Here is a 24,281-nt window from a genome sequence, read left to right as displayed (position 1 = left end):
CCTTCATACGTATTAATACAGTAGTGTTAATCGGTGAATCTTGTGTGTTTGTTTCTATACTTGCTTCATCTCGGTTTGCCTACTAGCTTGGATTCCGCACTTGCTAGTGGGTTAGTATAACAAGGTTTAGGTTTGTTCTCGATCCTCCGAGAAAAGGGACCTACAAGTGGTATCAGAGCCTTGCTCTTTACCTTGTTTAAAACCGAGTTGTTCGAGTTCTTGGTGTGTTTGGACACTAGGTTTAGCACCCGTTTTGGTGGTTTTTCTTGCTTTTCTAAACTGAAAAACGGTTTCTAAACCTTCGGGAGTGTTCAAGGTTGGGTTGGGTAACTTGAAAACTTGTTTTTAAGTGACTTTGATTTTTCCGGCCATATCTCCGGTGTGTTTCCGGTGACCAGATCTTGTTGATAAGGTTGCCATTTTGGGAAAACTTTTTGAAAGTCAAAAAGTTGGTGAAAAGTCGTGTCTGCACATACCTTTCTGCCGAAAGTTGGTACACCAACCTGTCACTTTTCTCACCAACCCATCAGTACTTTTGACAGTGTGTCAGACGTCGAAAGATAACTTTCGAGCTCGAAGGATCATCCTTCGATCAAGGAGATTCGAAAGATAACCATCCTTCGAACATCCTTCGAAGTCAGTGTGTTATCCTTCGAGTCAAGGAATCTTTTCGATAGATACATCCTTCGAGTTACTGTTCATTACGAAAGATAAGGATCCTTCGTGTTGGGTGAATCTTTCAAGGTTATCTTTCGAGGTTATTGTTCGAGCCATCAACAGTGATCCTTCGAACACTGTTGATTCTTCGAACAAGTGTTATCTTTCGAGACCTGTGTTCGAAACATAAGGAGAATCTTTCGAAATCATCTTTCGAAAGATAAGGATTCTTCGTATAGTCAATCTTTCGAAATCATCCTTCGAAGTCTTTGTTCGAAACTCAACAAGGATCTTTCGAACCTTGTTGATCATTCGAACAAGTATTGATTTTTCGAACAGGTTGCATCTTTCGATTCATATCTGTTTTTGCACTTAACAGTTTGTGGTGTGTAGGTTTGGTACTTATATTTGATCAAAATGAGCTGTACAAGTCCATGGGATTGGAGTTTGGACTCACGAAACAATCAAGAGTTAGTGACAGCTGCAGATTGGGCAAAGAGTATGGTTCCACAGCCATCAATCAGTCCAAGTCAATGGGCTTTGGTATCCAATCAAAGTCAAAGTCTTCAGAACCTTCTGATTAGTGAAAGTGAAACTGGCAGCAACAATCGTCCACCTAAGTTGAACCATATGAACGATTTTCCATCATGGAAAAACCGTTTTCACACATATGTTCAAGGGCAAAGCACTGATCTTTGGACGTGTTTCATCAATGCGTTCAATACTAATCTTGAAACGGCTGCGTCAACTTCAGAGGGTTATGCAAATATGCTTGAAAATGACAAGAAGGCTTATGAATTGGAGAAAAAGGCCTTTGCCACACTTACTCAAGCACTCAACAAAGACATCTACCATCAGTTCTCATATTGCAAGTCCACGAAAGCATTGTGGGATGCCTTAGTTGCTAGAGGAGAAGGCAATGCAGCTGCTCGAAAATCTCGGCATGATTTGTTGAAGAAAGAGTTTGAATCCTTTCAGTTTTTGGAAAACGAGACTCTGAATGATATGATCACACGTTTCTATCATTTGATTAGTGAGATGTGTGCTTATGGAGTTGTCGCTACTCAACAAGAAATGGTGAGTAGATTTGCTGATGCCTTACCTCCAAAGTGGAGTTCTTTCATTGAACTGTTGAAACATACTGGAACTCTAGATCAAGTCAACATCTATGAGTTCATTCAAAAGCTGGAACATAAAAATGATGAAGAAATTAGGAAAGCGAGGCGTGCTCCAGCTCCTCAGAATACAGAAATGTATCTTCCAGGATTCGATGTTTTGGCAAGATCCGCTGCAGCTCAGCAACAGCAACCTAAGCTGCAGACTGCATTTGTGTCCAATACAAGTTCAAGTTCCTTTCCGTTTCCTCAGTCAACAGCTGCTCCACCACAACCTCAATTCGATCCGAGGTCCTACATTCCTGTTCCAACACAGCCACAACCACAACCTCAACAACAACAACAGCAAGCTCACTATACAAGCAATCCTCAACCTCAACCCCAAAGTCATCACACAATCCGAGTCGACAACTCAAATCTTTCACACCTTAGCATTGAAGTCGCTAAGGAACATATGGAGATTATCAACACCATGGTCAGTGCATACTATGGTTTGGTAGCAGGTCAGCTTGGAAACATCAACATGACCAATGAAGATTATGATCAGATCGACAAGGAAGAAATGGAGTTGATGGATATTAAATGGGCTTTTGCTAGTGCGGTTAGAAGGGCAAAAGATTTTATGGCACGAACTGGATGAACTTCGTTGGAAGGAAAGAAAAACACGAAGTATGGGTTTGATATTAATGCCGTCACGTGCTTTAATTGTGGCGAGAAAGGGCACTTTAAACGTGAGTGCACTCGACCAACAAAACACGGCAATCACAACCCTTTCAGAAACCAGACGAATGTGAATGCCCAACAAGAAAACCGTGAGAGGAGGATGGTGGCAGTGAATAACAATCAGGGACAGTCTGGAACTACCAATCACAATCGGGCTTTGGCTGTTCAAGCTGATGAAGGATGTGACTGGTCAGTGCAGTTTGGTGAAGGTGATCAGGGAAGTGGAACTGCTTTGTATGCTAAGGTCATCGAGCATGTTCAAAAAGAAGAATCTTCTGGAAGCGATGACAGTTCTGGTTATTCTGGCAGTTCGGATGAAGAAGGCTCTGTTTCTGGGGATAATCACTCAGAGCCTGATGAGGAGGAAGAAGGTGAAGATATTCAGGATCTTCTGAATGAAGCTGATGAGCTTAAATGTCAGAAATCAATTCTGATTAGGAAGGCTGCTGCTACATCAACGGAAATGGAAAAGCTATTTTCTGAAGATGGAGCTTTTTCTTTTCAAACTGCCTTTATGGCAAATGGTTCAGCCTCTACTAGTCAGGTAAATTCTGAACCTCCTACACCTAGTATCTGTAACTCATGTGCTGAGATGAAGCTTGAATCAGAAAAGCTTCATAGTCATAACCAGAATTTGGTTATTGAACTATCGAAATGCAAAGAGGCAAACATGGCTTTAACTCGGAATGAAAAAGAATTTAAATCTGTAATAGAAACTTTAAAGAAAAATGTGTCCGAGGTTAACAAAGTAGTTTATCACAAGCAAGTGAGTATAAATGAATATATTAACATTGTGGAAGAAACTAAAAAGCAATTAGCCATTGCCCAATGCGAACATGATGCGATCAAACAGAAATTGGACATTTATTCTAACTCCAAATTTGTGCTTGATCACATCATCGATGTTCAACAACTAAAAGGAAATCAGAAAGGCATAGGGTATAACAAATGTCCGCCCCCTTTGATGAACAACTATACCAAGATGCCTGATGAGGAAGAAATGCCTCGGTATGAACCCAGTGTGCCTCTTGATGTTGAGGAGTTTACTACTGGCCTTGGGTTCAAACCGGACAATTCTTCAAACACAGCCTCTGAAGAACAGGAAACTTCACCATCCATGAAGCAAAGTCCTCCAATTATCGAGGACTATGAGACATCGGATGATGAATCAGAAATGGCTGTAAGTGATCAGGATAAATCACTTAGCAAGATGAAAGGAGTAGATATTCCACGAGAGAATCACATTCTTTGTGATCCTGATACTCCTGAGGTTCCATCTGTCAAGAAGCAAGTGATTGATCCTGTCAAGGTTGATAAGACAGGTGTGTCTACTGTTAAAAGCAGTAATGTGTTGTACACTTTGGTTGGAGATAATAAAATCTACTCAGATCATGTTTTTCCAATTAAAAATGTAAATAAATCTTTGATTGACAAAGTCTTTGAAGACAATACAAACAAATTTTTGGGAAAAACACTTCCGGGAATTGTGGTAACACAATGTGATCCAATTCCTAAGGCTGAGATTAGGAAACAATTTGGTAATCAAAAATCTCAAACCACTCAACAACCTACTGCTTCTAAGGGTAAACAACACCAACGAGCTCCAAAACCAAAGGCTAAGGTTGAATCAAAAGGAGCTTGTTACGTGAAGAAAGGAAAAGATGTTAAATTTGTAGCATCAAGAGGTACAGATAAAATTGAGACTTTTGAAAACAAATCAAACACTGATTTTGTACAACAAGTCAAAATTTTGAAACGTAACAGTGATAACAATTACACCCAACACACAAACGGGTGTGATGAAAGAGCAAGTACCTCAGGTTCTACAAGTTCAACATCTGGTAGTCGATCAAGTTCTCCTAAGTCTGTTGAAAGGAGAACTTGTTTCAAATGTGGAGAAATTGGGCACATTATCAGAAACTGCCCAAATGCTCCAAAGAAGAAATCGGTTGAAAAAGCTCCACCTGAATCAGTTCACCCTCAACGTCGATCAGTTTCACCTAAACATGATAAACGAACTGTAAAAGAACAAGAAACTAAACAACGACGTAAAAACATGAAAACTGTTGAAAAAGCTTTAAAATCTGAAGTTAAAACAGTTCAAAAGGAACCAAGAGTGTCACAACCTGTAAAACCAGAATCTTCAAAAACTGGTAGGCAAAGACAAACTTGGTTACCTAAGTCGGGTGACAATTCAGGGGGAGCAGTTGTTCTTGAAAACCATCAAGAGATCGAGCTTACGTTTCGTGATGCCAAGGGACGACCCAAGACCACTAAGGCTTGGGTCCCCATTCTCAACTGATGTGTTTACTTGACATGTGCAGGATGTTCTAGGAGGAACTATTAATAGTCATTGGATTGTTGATAGTGGAGCATCCAGGCACATGACTGGCGACTTACGGCTCCTATACGACGTGAGAAATATTAGAGGAGGGTATGTTGCCTTTGCGGGTGATAAAGGTGGGTACATCACTGGAGAAGGAAGTATCTCCAATGGTATCGTGTGCTTTGATAAGATCAATTATGTGAAGCAAATTGATCACAATCTTCTGAGTGTGTCGCAAATCTGCGATAAAAAGTTCTCAGTGATTTTTGATGACGCTGGCTGCTATGTGCTGAAACCTGGATTCAAAATTCCACAAGAATGGATTCTCTTATCGGCTCCGAGAGTTAATGATCTTTATATTCTCGACATGAGCCAGGCGATTACAACATCTGCACAAGTTACTTGCTTTGTCTCAAAAGCCACAGAAAAGGAGTCTATATCTTGGCACAGAAGAATGGGACACATTCACTTGAGAAAGATGAACCATCTGGTGAAAAATAATCTTGTGAATGGTGTGCCTGTGAGAAGTTTTCATCTGCAAGATATCTGTGTCTCGTGCCAAAAGGGGAAGCAAACAAAGAAGTCTCACCCTTTGAAGAAAATCAACATTGTCAGCATGCCTCTCGAGCGTCTTCATATGGACCTTTTTGGACCTATGAAGCACAAGACAACGTTTGGTGATGCTTATTGTTTAGTAGTTACTGATGACTACTCCAGATTTTCTTGGGTATCTTTTATGGCACACAAGAGTGAAACTCCTGGCATCCTCAAGGATCTTCTTACAATGTTGGAAAACCTCTATACGTTGAAAGTGAAAAGGATCCGAAGCGACAATGGAACTGAATTCAAGAATCAAGTTATGGATGAGTTTTGTACTTCTAAAGGCATTCTTCATGAGTACAGTTCTCGTTATACTCCACAACAAAATGGTGTCGCTGAGAGGAAGAATCGAACGATTATAGAAACTGGAAGAACAATGTTAGTAGAGTCGGAACTCCCTATTCAATTCTGGGGAGAGGTTGTATCGGCTGCTTGCTACACGTTGAACAGAGTTCTTACGGTAAAGAGACATGGCAAGACTTGCTTCGAACTCCTTCAGAAAAGGAAACCGGATCTTTCTTACCTTGAACCGTTTGGTGCTCCTTGTACTATGATTGAGCCAGATGGAAAGTTTGGTGCAAGAGCTATCGAGGGTTTCTTCCTTGGATATGCTACTCCGAATTTTCGTGTTTGGAATCTAGCTACTAAAAAGATTGAGCTTTGGAGTGAAGTTAGGGTTCAAAGGTACACGAGTCCTGTTAGGGCTCCGGGTGATCCGTGGATGTTCGATTATGATGGGCTATTTGACTCCTTCAATCTGCCAACCTTTGACGAAGAATCAGCAGCGGCTAGGATGTTGTTGGAAAGTGACAACGCTGCTGTCTCGCCATTGGTTAGACCTATTGTTGTTGACCCTCAAGCTTCTTCGTCAGTCAACAATATGGTTCAAAATGAGGTTTTTGAAGATGCTGCTGATTATAATGACTCTTCTGAAGATGATGAATATCATGATGCAGCCGAAGGATCTTCAGCTCCAGCTGCTCCTGTTCAAGGTGCCTCTGGTGATACACCTCATACGCAGAATGTAGACACTGCTGAAGGGAATGCATCCACCTCTACCCACATTCCTGGTGTGGAGTTGGTTGTTGATCTTAATTTTAACAATTTGGGTATCAATGCTCGTGTGCCAGACAATCCTGAAATGAGGATTCATGATACCCACCCCCAGCAGAACATAATAGGAGATGTCCATCGCGGTGTACAGACGCGTAATCAGCTGAGAAACAACCGGAATGCTGGTTTGTATTCAGCTATAAGAGAATCTGGTCAACAGAATGACTGGTCCTTCGCGTGTTACGTGTCACAAGAAGAACCAAAGTCGTGGAAAGAAGCATTGAAAGACAGTGCTTGGGTTGAAGCCATGCAGGAAGAATTGCAGCAATTTCACAAGCTTGGTGTTTGGAAGCTTGTTGAAAAGCCTGAGAACTACAAGAAGATTGGCACTCGATGGGTCTTCAAATGCAAGAAAGACGACCGTGGAGTGGTTATTCGGAACAAAGCTCGTTTAGTCGTTCAAGGTTTTCGTCAGATAGAGGGGATCGACTACAACGAAGTCTATGCACCAGTTGCACGTCTGGAAGCTATTCGGATCTTTCTGGCTTATGCCTCATTCAAAGGATTCAAGGTTTACCAGATGGACGTCAAAAGTGCATTTCTACATGGTGTGGTTGAAGAAGAGGTATATGTCGAACAGCCTCCAGGTTTTGAAGATCCTGTTCATCCCGATCGGGTTTGGTTGCTCAACAAAGCTCTCTATGGTCTTCATCAAGCGCCACGAGCTTGGTATGCAACCTTATCTACATATCTGATGGAGAACGGTTTTCGAAGAGGTCTTATCGATTGTACTCTCTTCATCAAAGAACAAGATGGAGATCTTCTTCTGGTTCAGGTATATGTTGATGATATTATTTTTGGTTCTACTAATGATGTTTTGTGTAGGAATTTCTAGCGCATCATGCAGGATAAGTTCGAGATGAGTGCTATGGGGGAAATGAATTTCTTTTTGGGCCTACAAGTGCAACAAACGGAGTCTGGGATATTCATCCATCAGACTAAATATGTTGGAGACATCTTGAGCCGGTTCCAGATGTCCGATGCAACGCCCATTGGTACCCCACTGCCAACTAATCACGGAATAACTCCTGACTTGAAGGGTGAACCTGTTAGCCCTTCATACTATCGCGCGATGATCGGATCCCTTATGTACCTCACAGCATCAAGGCCAGATATAATGTACCCAACGTGCCTACTTGCCAGATATCAAGTTAATCCGAAGGCCTCACATCTTGCAGCTGTCAAAAGGATTTTTCGTTATTTGAAGGCTTATCCAGACACCGGTCTGTGGTATCCTAGGGATAATAACTTTGACTTGGTCGCATTCAGTGATTCTGATTTTGGCGGATGTAAAATCGACGGCAAATCCACAACGGCTGGATGTCAGTTTTTAGGAAATCGCCTAGTCACATGGCAGTGCAAGAAGCAGACGTGTGTAGCTACATCAACATGCGAAGCTGAATACATTGCTGCCTCAAGTTGTTGTTCACAAGTTCTTTGGATCCAACAACAATTGCGGGACTACGGTTTTGAATTCCTAACTACTCCTATATACGTTGATAATTCTGCTGCTTTAGATATCACTAGAAATCCTGTGCAGCATTCAAAGACCAAACACATCGAAATCAAATATCACTTCATACGTGATTGCTTTGAGAAAAGGCTAATCGATGTTGTTAAGGTCCACACCGATGACCAACGTGCCGACTTATTTACCAAAGCTTTTGACAAATCTAGATTTGACTACCTATTATTGGTAAACGGCATTAAGGTCAAGCAAGAGTAAACCAACATCGGAAAATCATTTTTGTAAATATCTTTGTGTGTTTTTAAATTTATCTTAGTTTATTGATTTTAGGGGGAGTAAATCCAAAAATCGGAAAATACAAAAACATCGAAAAATTTCAAAAACACAAAAACAATAGAAAATCAAAAATGAGTTTCCTGGCGAGCAAAAGAGAAAATGATAGTACATCAGTGGTCTATCCAAACCTCTTTAAACCTTAAATGAAAAGCGATAAGCAGCTCTATATAAGATGTATCGGTAGGCTCACAATCATTTTAAAGTGTGCAGGGTGATATAAATCTTAATCGACTGAAGACCAGGTGGGAACCATTCATTGGCATATGGTCTTAGTACCGAAATTTCGTTTGATAGATTGCCGAGGTTCTGAGATATTCGGTCTTTATGCTGCTTATCATCTGGGTATCATGGTTGTATCTTTTACCGAAAAATAACGGGGACGCAAGTCTAGATCTTCCATGATACTATACATACGTGTACATATTACATACTGCATTCGACCTCAATAAGTGATAAACAATCACATGTCCAAAACAAATAAGTGATAAAATATCACATTTATCCGGGTGTCAAGTTCGTCTCTCTGCTGTACGGAAGTACTGACCTGTTCACGGACTTGCACCTGTGCCCTCATGCATACGAAAATCAAGTTCCTCATCAATAAGTGATTATATCACATAGGGCTTGTTTTCAAATCAAAATAAGTGAGTATCTCACATTTTATACGGTCAAACAGATGATAATCAGTATACTCACCGGTAAGATGAACTCTCGTGCATACCTTGATACGGGAATGTGTCGTGATGTGGATGAACACCGGTCGGTAAGTATAAATCATACCTTAACGTATCCCCTCGCCATGATTACATCTGATAAGTTGAGCTTAAGTGGACAACAATACCGATAATTGTTATAGGATGCTTATCTTAATGTTAACTAACTGAACAACAAGAGTGTTTTGGCATGACCGTACACTGATATGATTCTCTTACCCTCGAAACTCGCAAAAAGAATGTTTGTATATATTTATTTACTGCTTAACTTTTATTATTTCTTTTAAACAGTTTCGTCGTTTGGTGCATATCAGCACGACATTAGCGGTGATGTCGTTTGATAACACTCAAAGGATTTTAAATTGTTGTCTTTTAATTTCAAAAACACGCCTAAAATCCGTGTTTTAATATAAACTTTATAAAAGCCAAAAAGATTTTCTTTCTACTTTATTTTCGATCGTACGATGTTGGAGCTCGAGTCTTCGTTACCTGAAACCTGAACGAAAACCGAATTGACTAAATCTTCATAAACGGTCGAAATTTGCATGGTTTTGAAAGTTAAAGACTTAAATTGACAAATTTATTAAACTTTCAAACTGTCGGACGGTGTTTGATTGTGACATGGTCATTCGTGTGTCATTTGTGTATACTATATTCCAAGCAGTTGTTCTCATTATGCGTTTAGATTTCTTGCATGTGCAGATTCTAAAGGCTAGGAGAACATGGTCGATGACAAGCTTTGGAATGAAGACACAACGAGAAGGCGCTCAACTGATGAAGATGATCGAGTTGCCGCTGGCCATCATCAACACCACTAGGATCTCACTTCATAAAGATAAAGTCTTTTCACGAGCATAACTCAAGGGGGAGCTTATGTTAAGGGGGAGTTTGTCAACACACTGCCTACATGATACGGGTAGTTTGTTGATACACTCTCTGCTTTCAAGACGTGAAGACTTTGAAGATCCTCCGACATTGAAGACTTGAAAGGACATCAGAGTTTTGGTAACTCGAAGACCAAAGACCGTCGAAGTTCAAGACGAGTCTGCAACTATAGAAGATAAAGACAAAGCTACAGCCAAGGGGGAGTTTGTTGGTGCACTTGTGTCTGTACTTTGTCTGTATTCGGTCTGTATGTAAACGATGTCCTAAGTTAGTCTGTAAGTTGACCAAGTCAACTATCCTCCTAGTTTGACTTGGCCAATAAGCCGTAATATGTTAGTCTGTCTCGAAGGATAGGCTCGAAGGATAGACTCGAAGGATACTGTTGATCCTTCGAGATGGTCGATAGATATGGTTCGACTGTTAGACCTCGAAGGATCATCCTTCGAGGTCCCTGCTCATCCTTCGAATGACTTGTCCTCGATAGATGATCCTTCGGACCATCTATCGGATCCTTCGGGATAGACAACCTGTGCTGGGTATATATATACCCATGCAGTGTAGTGTGAAAGTGAGATGCACACAGACAGACAGAAAGGAAGTTAGAGAGAGTTCTGTCCGAAACACACACACATCCACTTTGAGAGTTTGCAAACTGATTGTAAACATTGTGCTTGTAACCGGAACCTTCATACGTATTAATACAGTAGTGTTAATCGGTGAATCTTGTGTGTTTGTTTCTATACTTGCTTCATCTCGGTTTGCCTACTAGCTTGGATTCCGCACTTGCTAGTGGGTTAGTATAACAAGGTTTAGGTTTGTTCTCGATCCTCCGAGAAAAGGGACCTACAAATACAATATGACAAAGTGCAATACAGTGTCTACTCCAATGGAATATGGATTAAAACTATCCAAGGATGATCCAGAAGAGTTTGTGAATGAGGGAGTGTATCGCAGTCTGGTAGGAAGTCTAATGTACCTCACCAATACTAGACCTGATATTATGTTTGCTGTGAGTAAAATAAGTAGGTTTATGGAATGTCCGAAAAGAAGTCACTGGGAAGCCGCTAAAAGAATTCTGAAATACATCAAAGGAACTCAAGATCAGGGGGTCACCTATGCTAAAGGAAAAGGAAAACATCTAGTAGGGTTCAGTGATAGTGATTATGCAGGAAATGTTGATGATAGTAAAAGCACTTCAGGATATATATTTCACCTAGGCTCCGGTCCTGTATCATGGCAATCAAAGAAACAAAAGGTAGTGGCATTGTCCTCTACTGAAGCTGAATACATAGCATTATCTATGACAGGATGTCAGGCTCTTTGGATCAAGGGAATACTGAAAGATATACTTGGTAAAGAAGATTACTCAGCTCCAATATTCTGTGATAATAAATCAACTATCTGTTTATCCAGAGATCCGGTGTATCATGGTAAAAGTAAACATATACGAGTCAAATATCACTTTATCAGGGACTTAATCAAGAAAAGGGAAGTAGAGGTTGTGTACTGCACAACGAAAGACCAGATGGCGGACATCATGACAAAGGCACTTCAACCAAAGGACTTTATATGCTTAAAACAGCTGCTGCGCATGAATCAAGAGTAATCAAACTTACGGGAGGGTGTTAGACGGTTAATTATAAGTTAGATTATTTTATAAGTATTATCATTATTATTAGTTTAGGTAAATTACTATCCTAAGTTTTATTTTATCCCATGGCAGTTATGGCCATGATATCTGTATGTATATATTCGTCTGTATCATAACGTTATACCCTACCAATTCATTTTATGAACATCAATATTATCATTCTTCGAAAACCCTAGAACCAGAATTCCAACATCAGAAACATGGTGGAAAGCTATTCTTCGTCACAAAATGTAACGTAAGTAGCTTCATATAGGCTCAGACTATTTACATTGCATGGCGTGTAAGAACTGACAGACCAAAATACCAAATGACTTATTTGCCTTGTATTTTTTGTGTACAACAGCATCAATCCTTGTCTAAGGAAAGATTTCCCCTGTAGTAATGCAGTTGCACAGCGTAAGTAACGTTTTTTACGTGTACAAATTAACCTCATTTTATATCTTAGTTAAAATGTCATTTTTGCATCAGAAATATATTCTCTTCACATCAATTGTGGAGGGGAAGAAGTATATATCAACAAGACCAAATACGAGCACGATTTAGATGGAAAATGTTCCTCGACATACTACAAAGACGGAAATTGGGCGTTTAGCAATACAGGGCATTTTGTTGATTATCAGCGGGATTCTAGTCCTTACATTCTTTCCAACACGTCTAATCTGCATGATATCTCTACACACGATAGCGAATTATATACAACAGCTCGGGGCTCCGCTATTTCTCTGACATATTATGGATTGTGTCTTATGGAGGGGAACTATACTGTCAAACTCCACTTTGCAGAGATTGTTTTAACCCAATATAACTCATCTAACATCCTTGGGAAACGTGTATTCGACGTTTATCTGCAGGTAATTCATATGTAATTTATGTATTGGATAACTAAAGTTGGCGTTACTTGTTGTGATTAACATTAACAACTTCTGCAAAATACTATTTACCGTAGGAGGACTTATGGTTAAAAGATTTTGATATAGCAAAAGAGGCTGGAGGTGTTGGTAGGGCAGTTATAAAAACCTGTTCAATTCATGTGAAGAATAACACACTCAAGATACGACTTTACTGGGCTGGAAAAGGCACTACTAATATTCCATACAGAGGATGTTACGGCCCGATTATATCAGCTATATCTGTTGACGCGGGTAAGTTGATATGATTTATTAATTAATAGTTATATTTCAATTTCCCCAATATATATTTGTTTCACCTGTGAAGATTGCAAAAATATGTTACCAATTAGTCAAAGTAGTCCAGCAAAAAGATAAGGACAAAGGTATCCTTTGACTTTTTAAGTCAAAGTTAAATGGAACTTTTACAAGTTAAATATCACAATATTTAAAGAGAGGATATTGTTTTAAGGTCACTAATCTTTGCCTTCATTATCATGTTTTGTACAGATTTTAAGCCACCAAGATTTGGAAAAAAGACTAATGTTGGTTTGACAGTGGGGCTGATAGTGGGGCTGATTGGTGGAGTTATTTTGTTCTTATGTCTAGACTTTTGGATATGGAAAAAATGTTGCTTTAGGTATAGGAGGGACGACATATTAGCAGGTAAAGGTGAATCTTTCATTATCTTCTGATGGTTTTGAATATTAGAAATGGCAATTTCGACCAATTTAATTTATTCATAGTCGTCGTCTAAATATGTCAAATGGGTCACATAAAAAGTTTTAGCTGAAAGGGGGACGTGTTGAAAAGCACCCAAAATCTAAGTGCATTGCATACAATCTTCAAAGTCATTTCTAATTAACTATATTGAGCATTTATCTCTTTTTGTTTTAAAACAAACAAAACGGTGTCACCCGGCCTTTCCCTACCGGTGCTATAAAGGAACCATTACAATCCAACACACCCATTTTGCCACCTTTAATTTTTTGTTGTGAACGACTTTATATCACAACAACAAGGCACGTGACTCGCTATACATTGTTTTTTGTTTAGCAGGGCATAGACACCTGCTAGGTGATATACGTGTCTTTAAATTTTCGGAGATAAAAGCTGCAACAAGTAATTTTAAATCATCGAACAAGCGTGGAGAAGGTGGTTTCGGTAGCATGTATGAGGTGGTGTTATTGTGTTACATTGTCAATTGATCAAAACATAAATTTTCATCATCTTGTGTTTCTAATAAAACTTTTGTTTTGTAGGGGAAGTTGAAAGACGGGACAATAGTTGCCGTAAAACAACTTTCTTCAAGGTCAAAACAAGGAAGAGAAGAATTTATAGACGAAATTAGCATGATTTCCTCAATGAATCATGTAAATCTGGTCAGACTTGTTGGATTTTGTGATCACAAGCGGCCGTGTGTGGTTTACGAATACATGAGATACAATAGTTTATCTCAGGCCCTTTCTGGTGAGCTCAAAACTTGGTCGTGGGTCATGTAAATCTGCAAACACTTTTCATTTTTCTTTTCAGAAATTTTCTACAATTACAAAAATTGTATAGATATTTGAATAAAATGTTTGTCGGAAAAGATTATGTGCTTTACCCGTTGCACTTATGGCTAGATTTTTTAATTTGACCCGTTTAAAATAAAATGCAACCCTCGGGTTGAAACTTCCACTTCTGTTAATTATCATATCTATTTGAAAAAAAAAACAAGAAACATCTTGTTCACATTAATTAATTTAGAAATATCAACCGTTACTGATTAAATCTTTTATGATTAGACAAAGGCGCTAAGGGGAGGCTGACATGGCCTGTGAGGGTACAAATATGCATGGGTGTAGCTCAAGGCTTGTTTTATCTACACGAAGGCTCAAATGTTCAAATCATACACAGAGATATCAAGCCTAGCAATATTTTGCTTGACGAAAATTTCATTCCAAAAATATCGGATTTTGGTATAGCAAAGCAAAACGAAAACAGAAAAACCGACCACACCAAAAATATTAAGGGAACGAGGTATTTTATCTAAACACTCTGTCATACAAGTCAAAATTGGTTAGGGTTGAAAGAGGCGATCTTTTAGTATCGGCCGTGAATGAGCGAGTTGGGTTTACCCATAATTAAACGCTTCTTTGTTCATTTTGTTATAAACAAACTATAAAAGATTCATTATAATTGTTTTTTTTTAAATAGCATTTACAATTAATATCTAAATCTTCAAATAAAAACAATCCAGGAGGATTTAGCATATATATTTGACCCTTTCCTCTTTTAGCACATATTTTGGTTTGAGTGATTTGATATAGAACACAACGGTAACATGTGCATTCATAACTAACTGTCTAACTACGCATTAGTCAATAACCATTCCTTAGTTTTCATATTTATCTATTTATTTTATTGTTCTTAAGGGCCTATATGGCTCCAGAGTATGCAACGCGTGGGTGTTTGACTCCTTTGGCAGACGTTTATAGTTTTGGATTGGTGGCCCTAGAACTTGTTAGTGGAAAACCCGTCAGGCAGAGCTTTGCCGACGATCCCAATATATCCGTTTTTGATAAGGTAAGGAAAATCCACATATATTGGTTCATCAACTTTTATAGGTTTTAGTCACAACTTAAAAAAGAAAGGTAACATGTATGGCCGAAAAAAATCAACTATATCATTTGATTGTTCAACAGGCATTTGTTCTAAAAGATATGAAAGGAGACCTACTAGATCTGGTTGATCCAGACCTTGGGAATGAGTACTCTCCTGAAGAAGCATTGCGTATTTTAAATGTGGCCATCTTATGCATGGGGTCATGCCCCCCCCCCCCCCCTCAGACCAACCATGCGTGAAACCATCCAATTGCTAGAGGGTCGAGCCGACATTGCAGGATTTCAGGATGAAAAACGTAATGTCAATAAGGAAAAAGTTCTCGCCAATTTCCAGAAGCTTAGAAAAGCTCTCCTAATGGGTGAAACATCTACCCAGCCCTTCGTGACGGAAACCTTCGTCACAGAGTCCAGTGTCGAGACAGAGTCCCTTATCACAGAGTCCCGTGCTGGACCATCCACCCAGCCCTTGGAAACGGAGTCCTTTGTCACAGAGATCACCGAGTTAACGTAACACCTTGCTCTCTAAATAGTTGGCGTATTACAAATAACTATTTGTGGGTTCGTTATGGTTAGATATTGTGCGCATTAATTTTAATTATGAGTGTAAGAAATTGATTGGAGCAGTTGTTTAACTATTCACATTTATTTATTTATGTTTTTGATTGAATTAGTAATTTGTTTGTGGGTATGTTGGTTCAAAACGATGATTTGATCGGAGCAAAACCAAGGCAGCAACATTGTGTACTAGGTCATCTACTGCGTCTGTCTGTTGATAACTAACAGATCCAAAGAAGCAGACCAAAAGCGTGTGTTTTGTTTTTGGGTACTGGGCTAATTGGATCCAAGTGGATCAGTTTTTTTTTTTTTTTACGTTAATTTGATTCAACCGTAACTTTGTTGATTTCTTAAAACAGTAAAAAGTTTTTTTAAGTCAGCTCCTCGTTTATTATTCGGTTTGTGTTCAAATTGGAACTCGGGAATTAAACGTGTAGACCGGAAGAAACTGAACAAGTTTACACCATGTTCAACCGTAACTTTGTTGATTTCTTAAAACAGTAAATAGTTTACACCTCGTTTATTTTCGGTACCGGTTCGGCACCAGTATTCATCGGTTTTTACACTCAAATACCGGTGTCGTACCAGTACCGACCGATACTCTACCAGGTATATTCGGTACCGGTACCCACTTTTGGGGATTTCGGTAGCGGTAGTTGATACCGAGCTCATCAAATCCTGTAGCAACGTAGCAATGTAAGTAATTGCACCGTTTAGATTACTTTTCATACACACAATAAGTAAACTGCATTTCGTTTTAATGAGGTTTTATATACACAATGTTGATACACGATTTGTGGACGCGACTCGACGCGACGCGCCTTGGCTCAAGACACGACTTTCCTCCGTCGTATATAGAAGATCAAAGCAGGCCAATCCATCAAATGCTATGATCTTGGTATTTGGGCTAAGCAAATCAGCTGAAATAAGATCAACAGAAACAAGTCATGGGCTTCATCTTTGGCGAAACACCTCTTGGGCCAAAGCCCAAGTTTGGAGAAACAAATGGGATCTTGACGAAACAAGTTTGTTTGGTCAAACATGATTCAATTTCGTCAAATGTTAATGTGTTTCATCAAGTTTCTGATTTGCCATGTCTGATTCGTCGAGTTAGTTCTGTTTCGTTGTGTGTAGTGCTATAAATAGTATGTGGTTAGACAGAAAACAATGAGAACACAGGAGAGCACACAGAGCAAACACACACACACACGAGAGTTTGAGAGAGTTTATAGAATACATCTGTAAACATTGAGCTTATAACCGAACCTTTCATACGTATTAATACAGAGGTGTTAAATCGGTGAATATTGCGTGTCGTGTATTTGCGTGTTTTATCTCGGATTGCCTTTCCGGTTGGATTCCGCACAACCGGGTGGGTTTGTACACAAGGATTAGGCGACTAGATCCTCCTAGCCGGACCTACAAGTGGTATCAGAGCCTTGGCTCTTCTCCTTGTTAAAACTGAGGTGTTCTTGTGTTTTTCGGGTTTTAAAAAGTTCATATTTTCTGGAAAAACTTCTTAAAATCGGGTTTAAGTTTGTGTTTTTGCTTGGTGTTTTGTTGAAAACCTTGTTGTTCATCATGTTTTCATGTTATTTGTTGGTTTTCATTAAACATTTTAGCAAAATATTGTGTTCGAAAGTTTAAACTTCACCGGAAAATTCATAGTGTTCATATAAATCTTCAAAGTGTTCTTCAAGTTCATGACCTTTTGATCTTTGAGATTAGTTTGGAAAGTTGTTTGTGTATTGGAAGTAGTTAACAGATTAAAATAATCAAAGCCTTGCCTGGTTGGTGAAACAGGCATGCTTTAGCCGAAAGGGGTGTCTCTGTTGTGTCAGAAGATAAGGTCAAGCCAAAAAGTTCACCAACCCTCTGTCAAGTTTTCGACGAATCAGACATTAGACGAAACAAGTCTGATTCGCCAAAAAGGAATTCGGTGAAACAGGCAATTTATTTTTGTCAAATCCATCGACGAAACACTTTGTTTCGTCAAAATCATCATCTGTTTCGTCGATGATATCTTTTGGGCCTTAAATCTTGTTTCGCCAAGATTGAAGTTGGGCCGATAGTCAAATTGGGCCTTTGTTTCGTCAAAAGCCCAATGTTTCCCCTGTTTCGTCAATTAGAAAACCCAAAAGGCCCCCCTTCGTTTCGTCAAACCTTTTATTTCGTCAACCAAGTGTTTTTAAAAAAAAAATTCAATTTCGTCAACAAACAGTTTCGTCGAAACACTTGAAATTGTTAACAGAAGGTTTACCAAAGGGATTTAACTGTTTGATTTGAGTGTGATTTTCAGGTATTCAGTTTTCTATATCAAACATGAGTCCAAGTTGGTGGGGTACTCCGGCTCCGGATACGGGAAAGTATAAAAATACAAGTTTATCTCCTTCATGGGCCGAATCTCCCGTATCGACATCTTCACAAGCCAATGCCATCTCTACCGGTCAATGGGCATTCGTATCAAATCAAACTCCGAGCATTCAATGTATCTTATTGAGCGAAAGCGAAACCGGAAGTTTGAATCGACCTCCAAAGTTGATGCACTTAAGTGAATATCCAGGATGGGCAGAAAGGTTCAACATATACGTGCTTGGTCAAAATACAGAATTGTGGTTACGTTTCACCATAGATTTCGATCAAGCGATAGAGGTTGCCGCTTCATCTGCTGCTACGTTTGCCGATCTTCCTGAAGATCAAAAGAAGACGTATGATCTGGAAAAGAAAGCATACGCCATTCTCACTCAGGCGTTAAGCAAAGATATTTATCACCAGTTTGTCAGTTTCAAGACAACGAAGAGACTGTGGGATGCGTTGAAGACCAGAGGGGTAGGAAATGAAGCAACACGTCAACTGCGACATGATCTACTCAAGAAAGAATTCGATGGCTTCACATTTATGGATAAGGAATCGTTGGGAGACATGACAAGTCGGTTTAATCATTTGCTTACTGAGTTGGGTAATTTTGGAGTAGTGACAACTTCAGCAGAGGTGGTGAAGAAGTTTGCTGATGCATTACCTCCCCAATGGAATAGTTTCTTGGAGATTTTGAAGTATAACGGGGTTTTGGCAACTACGAACATCAACGACTTCGTGCAGCTTTTAGAGAACAAGGATCAGGAGGAAACCTTAAAGGCAAAAAGAGTTCCAGTGGCACAAAATCCTGAAATGTATTATGGAACTCCCAGTACTTCTTCCACAAGACCCATTGTGCCACACAATCCTGAAATGTATTATGGAACTCCCAGTGCTTCTCCTGCAAGACCTATTGTGCCACACAATCCTGAGATGTATTATGGAACTCCTAGTACTTCATCTGCAAGACCCGGTTCACATGCTCCCCTTCAAACGGCGTTTGTCACAAGCACAGACATGTATGGTAACCAAATACATGTTCCTGCTAAGCCAGCTCCCACCATAGACATGTATGGAAATCCACTTCCACCACCTCCTGTTCAACAACAAGCTTTTTGTGGAAGTAAATCATCTGCTGGTCAGCCATCAAAGCCAAATACAGTACAGCTTGACACTTCAAGCTTTTCAAAAGTAAGTGTGGAAGTAGCAAAGGAACACATGGAGCTGCTAAACACTTTAGTGAGTGCATACTGTGGGTTAGTGGAAGATCAGATTGGCAACATTAATCTGACACAAGAAGACTATCAGTAGATCGATAAGGAGGAGATGGAGTTGATGGACATCAAGTGGGCCTTTGCCAGTGCTGTTAGGCGAGCAAATGATTTCATGGAAAGAACGGGCCGAACCAGCTTGGAAAGCAAGAAAGACACCAAGTATGGGTTCGATAAGCAGGATGTTAAGTGCTTTAACTGTGGTGAACGTGGTCACTTCAAAAGGGAATGTACAAGGCCAGCACAGCATGGGAACCAGAATCCCTTCAGGAATCAAGGCAACCAGCAGAACCAGAACAGGAACACTGAGCGTACGTTGGTACCTGTCAACAACTCAAGTCAAGCAGGACCATCAAATGCCAACCGGGCACTTGTGGTTCAAGTAGATGAAGGTTGTGATTAGTCAATCCGGTTAAGTGGTGATGCTCCTGTTGGTGCACTTCATCTGCTGATTACGTCTTGTATCGAGTCAGAGTCTTAGATTGATAGATCTGGGCACGTTACACGAGAAATTATGTAAATTGTATAGATTTGATAGTTGGGCCGTTCATAGGAACATTTGATATGTGGGTCGCTCGAGCGGACAGGCTGGTCCGCTCGAACAGCATTACAGGTGAACCGCTCGAAAGATACATGCTGGAACCGCTCGAAAGATACATGCTGGAACCGCTCGAAGGATGATGATGATACCTGGATCGCTCGAAGGATAATGCTGGATCGCTCGAGTGAACATTAGTTGGATCGCTTATGTGAACCGCTTATTGGGCCTGTCCAATAAGCGGTCCAAGAGGTCTATAAATACCTCTGGAGCGATCTCAGATGTAACGTTTGTCAAATTCTCGTACCGAAGTGCTGCCGGATCGAGAACTGGTTGTAAACAGTGTCAAATCAATAGAAAGATAGTTTAAAGTGATATTCCGTCTATTTCTACCTTGTTTTCTTATTTTCCGCATCTGATTTCAAGGAGAATACCTCTGATTGACTCGTTCGGGTCAAAATACGATCCTACAATTGGTATCAGAGCTTCAGGAGGGGGAATTCTACAGGAAATAGCTGGAAATTGTCGGAAATTCTGTCTTCTACTCATTCTTTTTCAGTTTCGAACATTTTCAACGGTCGAAATTTGCTGAAAATCTCAGGGATTGTGCGCGATGGCATAGAGACAAACCCTTGAAAGTTTGGGATCAAAAATCAAAGTTTAAACAGGTCCGATTGGCTGGTCCGCTTATTTGAACATCATTGGATCGCTTATACGAACAACTTTTGGGATCGCTTATCCGGTCGAATTGTGAATCGCTCATCAGGCTCGCTCGAAAGATCAGTTCGAAAGATCAGGTTCGCTCGAAAGATCAGTTCGAAAGATCAGGATCGCTCGAAATATCAGTTCGAAGGATACGGTTCGCTCGAAAGTTAGCTTGTTGACTCGCTCGAAGGATCAATTGGGGCTCGCTCGAACGATCAAGTGTTTGGATCGCTTTTCTGGAATTGTCTTGGATCGCTTATTTGGTCTTTCTGGTTCGCTTTTCTGACATCATATTGGGCCGCTTTTGTGTCACTTTGTATTCCTGGACCGCTTTTAAGGCTGTTTGTAGTGTTTTTCAAAATTCGAACATGGACGAGGATTTCTATAACGCGTTCGCTACACCAAGTACACCAATCACTACTATTCAAACCACAATGCTTGAAAATGAAACAGGAACGATGCAAAAACCTCCCAAGTTATTGAACATTGAGGAATTTCAAAATTGGGAAGGTCGGTTTGAGAATTGGGTGCAAGCTAATTATCTTGATGCTTGGGAATGTGTCGAGACAAAGTATATCAGACCAATGAATGATGATGAAGAGCCAGTTCCAATCAAAGATCTTAGAGATGATGAGAGAAAGAAGTATAAAAATGAAAAAATGATGTTAAGTCTTCTTCAACAAGCTGTAAAAGAAGATATCATGGTTCTTCTACAACACAATGGAACATCTTATTCAATTTGTAAAGCATTAAGTTCAAAGTTTAGAGGAAGTGAAGAAATGATTAAAAGCAAGAAGTCACTTCTAAAAAAGGAATTTGATCTGTTTCATCAGAGAAAGAATGAAAGCACAAGAGAGCTTGTTGAACGATATTGCAACCTGCTTGCTAGTATGAAAAGATTAAGTATTAAGAAGAGCAATGAGGAGTTGATCGAAAAACTTGCTGATGCCTTGCCATATGAGAGTTGGGGGACATACTTGATGATGCTTAGAAACAAAAAGGGTTTTAACAGTTTGACACTTAGCAAGTTCATCGAAAAGATAGAAGCTCAAGAAATGGAGCAGCGTAAAGTGATTAGGATGAAAGATTTCGATGGTGAACAAGATGTCGGGTTATATTACAAAGCTGGGGTAAATGAAAAATCATCGAATTCATCTCCAAAGATTGTGACTGGTTTTAGTGCCAAAAGTTCAGCTGAAAGCCCATCGTCGGGATCAAGCAGCAAAACCAGCTTTACTTCATTTTCATCGTTTGATCCAAACATCTCAGCAACTAAAAGTGGAAGAAAGCTACAGTGCAACATTGTTTTGAATCTTGAGAATAATCAAGATTATTCTGAAGAGATTGCCAAAAACCAAATGTCTTTATTAGGAATGGTTTTGGAATCTTATACTTGTTTTGTTGCAGGTCGTATCGGCAATCCAATGCTAACCAAAGAAGATTACGACCAGATAGATGCTGAAGAGATGGAGTTGATGGACATAAAGTGGTGTCTGGCTAGTGTTTTGCGGAGAGCTGAGAAATTCAAACAAATCACGGGGAGAGATGATCTTCGTGATGCGAATGTTTCTACTTTAGGTTTTGACAAATCTAAAGTTACTTGTTTTCGGTGCAGCGAAAAAGGACATTTTAAGAGAGAGTGTACAAACCGAGAAGCAAGTGGAGCTCAAAATCCGTTCAACAACAACAATGATTATTATCGTAAAGCCATTTATCACCAAGTTGGTCAATCATCACAACAACAAAAACATCAAGCTCAGACTGCACATGGAAGAGATGTGATTGATGATACCGGAAAAAGAGCTTGTGTAGTTAATCCGAATCAAAAACCGTCGTTTAGCTGGGATAATTACATTCCAGAAAATGCAAAAGCTTGTTTGATTGATCAAGAGGATGAAAAACTTGCAGAAGGTTTTAGCTGGGCAAACTTCACGTGGGATGATTATGTTCCTGATCAGAATACAGCTTACACTGCATTTACAGCAAAGATTGAAGATGACAGTGATGATGATACTGAGTACTGGGCAAGAAAGTACAAAGCTGATATGAAATTGCTTGCTGAGAGTGATAGTGAGGATGAGAGAGTCAAGAAAGAGAAGAAAAAGAAGAAGATCAAAACGCCGGTGAGTAGTGATGATGAAGAAGTGCCGGTGGTGAGAAGACAGAAAGTGACAGAAGTACCTAAATTCACAGTTGAAGAAAATGTTGATGCAAAAGAAGTTGCTGTTAAATGTGAAAACTGTGAAAGTGTGAAGAAACAGAACAGCACGTTGTTGTACAACTTAAACAGTCTGAAAGAGTCATATGATGTACTGAACAAGACTATGAATCAGTACAATCAAACAAGTGAAGAACAAGCTATTGCAATGAGGACTCTTCAGGGAGCATTCATGACAAAACAAAAAGTTGTAAACAATTATATTGAAAAATGTGCTGCTTTGGAACAAAAGCTTGAGTTGCAACGAATTGAAACTGAAAGAGTTAATCGATTATTGAAAAGTTACTCATGTACTTCTTATGTGATTGACAGGATTTATCCGACTGTTGAAAGCATGAAGGTCTGGGAAGAAGATGAGTCAACTAAAGAAAAAGCAGCTGAAGTTAGTACTGAAGAGAAGATTGTTGACAAGAAGAAGAAGGACAAGAAGAAAGACACTGAAAAGGCTTCATCTGGTAAGAAGAAAGGTGTTAGTTATAACAGATGTCCACCTCCCTTGGAAAATGGATATTTGCCAAGAAATCCTAATGAGGAAAGGGTCAAAAAGGCTACTAATCTACAGTGGGAGTCAGAGTCGTCTGTCAATCTTCCTGAAAGTATCGATGTTGTTTTTACGTCATCTGACACTGATCAACAGTCTCAATTGATGAAGAAAATCATGGATCATGTGTTAGATAGTGATGACAGTGATGAGTCAAAGCCGGAGTCTGCGTCAGAGTCAAAATCTTAGTCAAAAGCTCCGAGTCAAACAGAAAAACAGGGAAAATTGATTTATGATAGAAAATTCCTATTATCAAAATCTAATTTGGATGATGGATTGTTTAAAGTTGCTTATACTTTGAATAACTCGGACAAATTATATTCTGATGAGGAATTTCCAATAAGAGGTGTCAAAAATGAAATGATTAAAAAGGTTTTTATACTCTCAGAAATTAATATTTCTGAAATAAAAGGCTTATGTCTTAATGAAAAACCAAGACCTTACACCTCAAGAGTGCAGCAAAGATTGAATAAGAAAAAGAAATACAGTTCTGGTTCAAATTTTCAAAAGAAATCAAACCATAACGGTAATTTCAAAAAGAAAGGGTTGGGTTTTATTCCTACTGAAAAACAGAAAAATGAAAAATATGTCCGTGATTTTAAATCCAAAATGTCTTTTGTTTCAGGCACATCTACTGATGAAGAGGAAAAGACATGTTTCTGGAGAGAAAAGAACAGCGAGTTTCTGAAAAAGAAACAAGCTGAACAACAGAAAGACTCAAGAACTTGTTTCAAGTGCAACAACGTTGGACATATCGCCAAAGATTGTAATCAGGCGATACAATCAAAACAGGGAGTTTTTTTAAAAGTCTCAGAAAAGGTGTATACGTTTGAATTACCACTTGATCGAACAAAATTGTTCAAAGATTCTATTTTTGAAGTTGGTGAGAGTTCGAACAAATGTTATGAAAAGAAAGCCAAATCTAACAAACAAAAATGGGTTGCTAAGAGAGGGAATGAAAGCTCTAGCAATGATTCTGATAGTTTGAAATCAGAGGAGCTATCTTCAGGCGATGAAA

At 39.4% G+C, this 24,281-nt stretch overlaps 1 protein-coding gene across 1 annotated transcript; it reads left to right on the top strand.

Moving 5' to 3' along the window:
* Nucleotides 1-14,796: 14,796 nt before the first annotated feature.
* On the top strand, nucleotides 14,797-15,320 carry LOC118491619 (probable LRR receptor-like serine/threonine-protein kinase At1g53440). The gene is made up of 2 exons (XM_035989524.1): nucleotides 14,797-15,042; nucleotides 15,162-15,320. Exons 1-2 carry the CDS (start codon nucleotides 14,899-14,901, stop codon nucleotides 15,318-15,320), a joined length of 303 nt encoding a protein of 100 aa, XP_035845417.1. The 5' UTR covers nucleotides 14,797-14,898.
* Nucleotides 15,321-24,281: the final 8,961 nt, after the last annotated feature.

Source organism: Helianthus annuus, chromosome 4 (assembly GCF_002127325.2).
Source record: "Helianthus annuus cultivar XRQ/B chromosome 4, HanXRQr2.0-SUNRISE, whole genome shotgun sequence".
Taxonomy (NCBI): Eukaryota; Viridiplantae; Streptophyta; class Magnoliopsida; order Asterales; family Asteraceae; genus Helianthus; species Helianthus annuus.
This window is presented reverse-complemented; position numbering and strand designations above follow the sequence as displayed.

Coding starts and splice junctions, on each gene's coding strand:
- LOC118491619 (XM_035989524.1), top strand. CDS start 14,899: ATGGCTCCAGAGTATGCAACGCGTGGGTGTTTGACTCCTTTGGCAGAC. Junction 15,043..15,161: donor ATATATCCGTTTTTGATAAG/GTAAGGAAAATC, acceptor ATTGTTCAACAG/GCATTTGTTCTAAAAGATAT.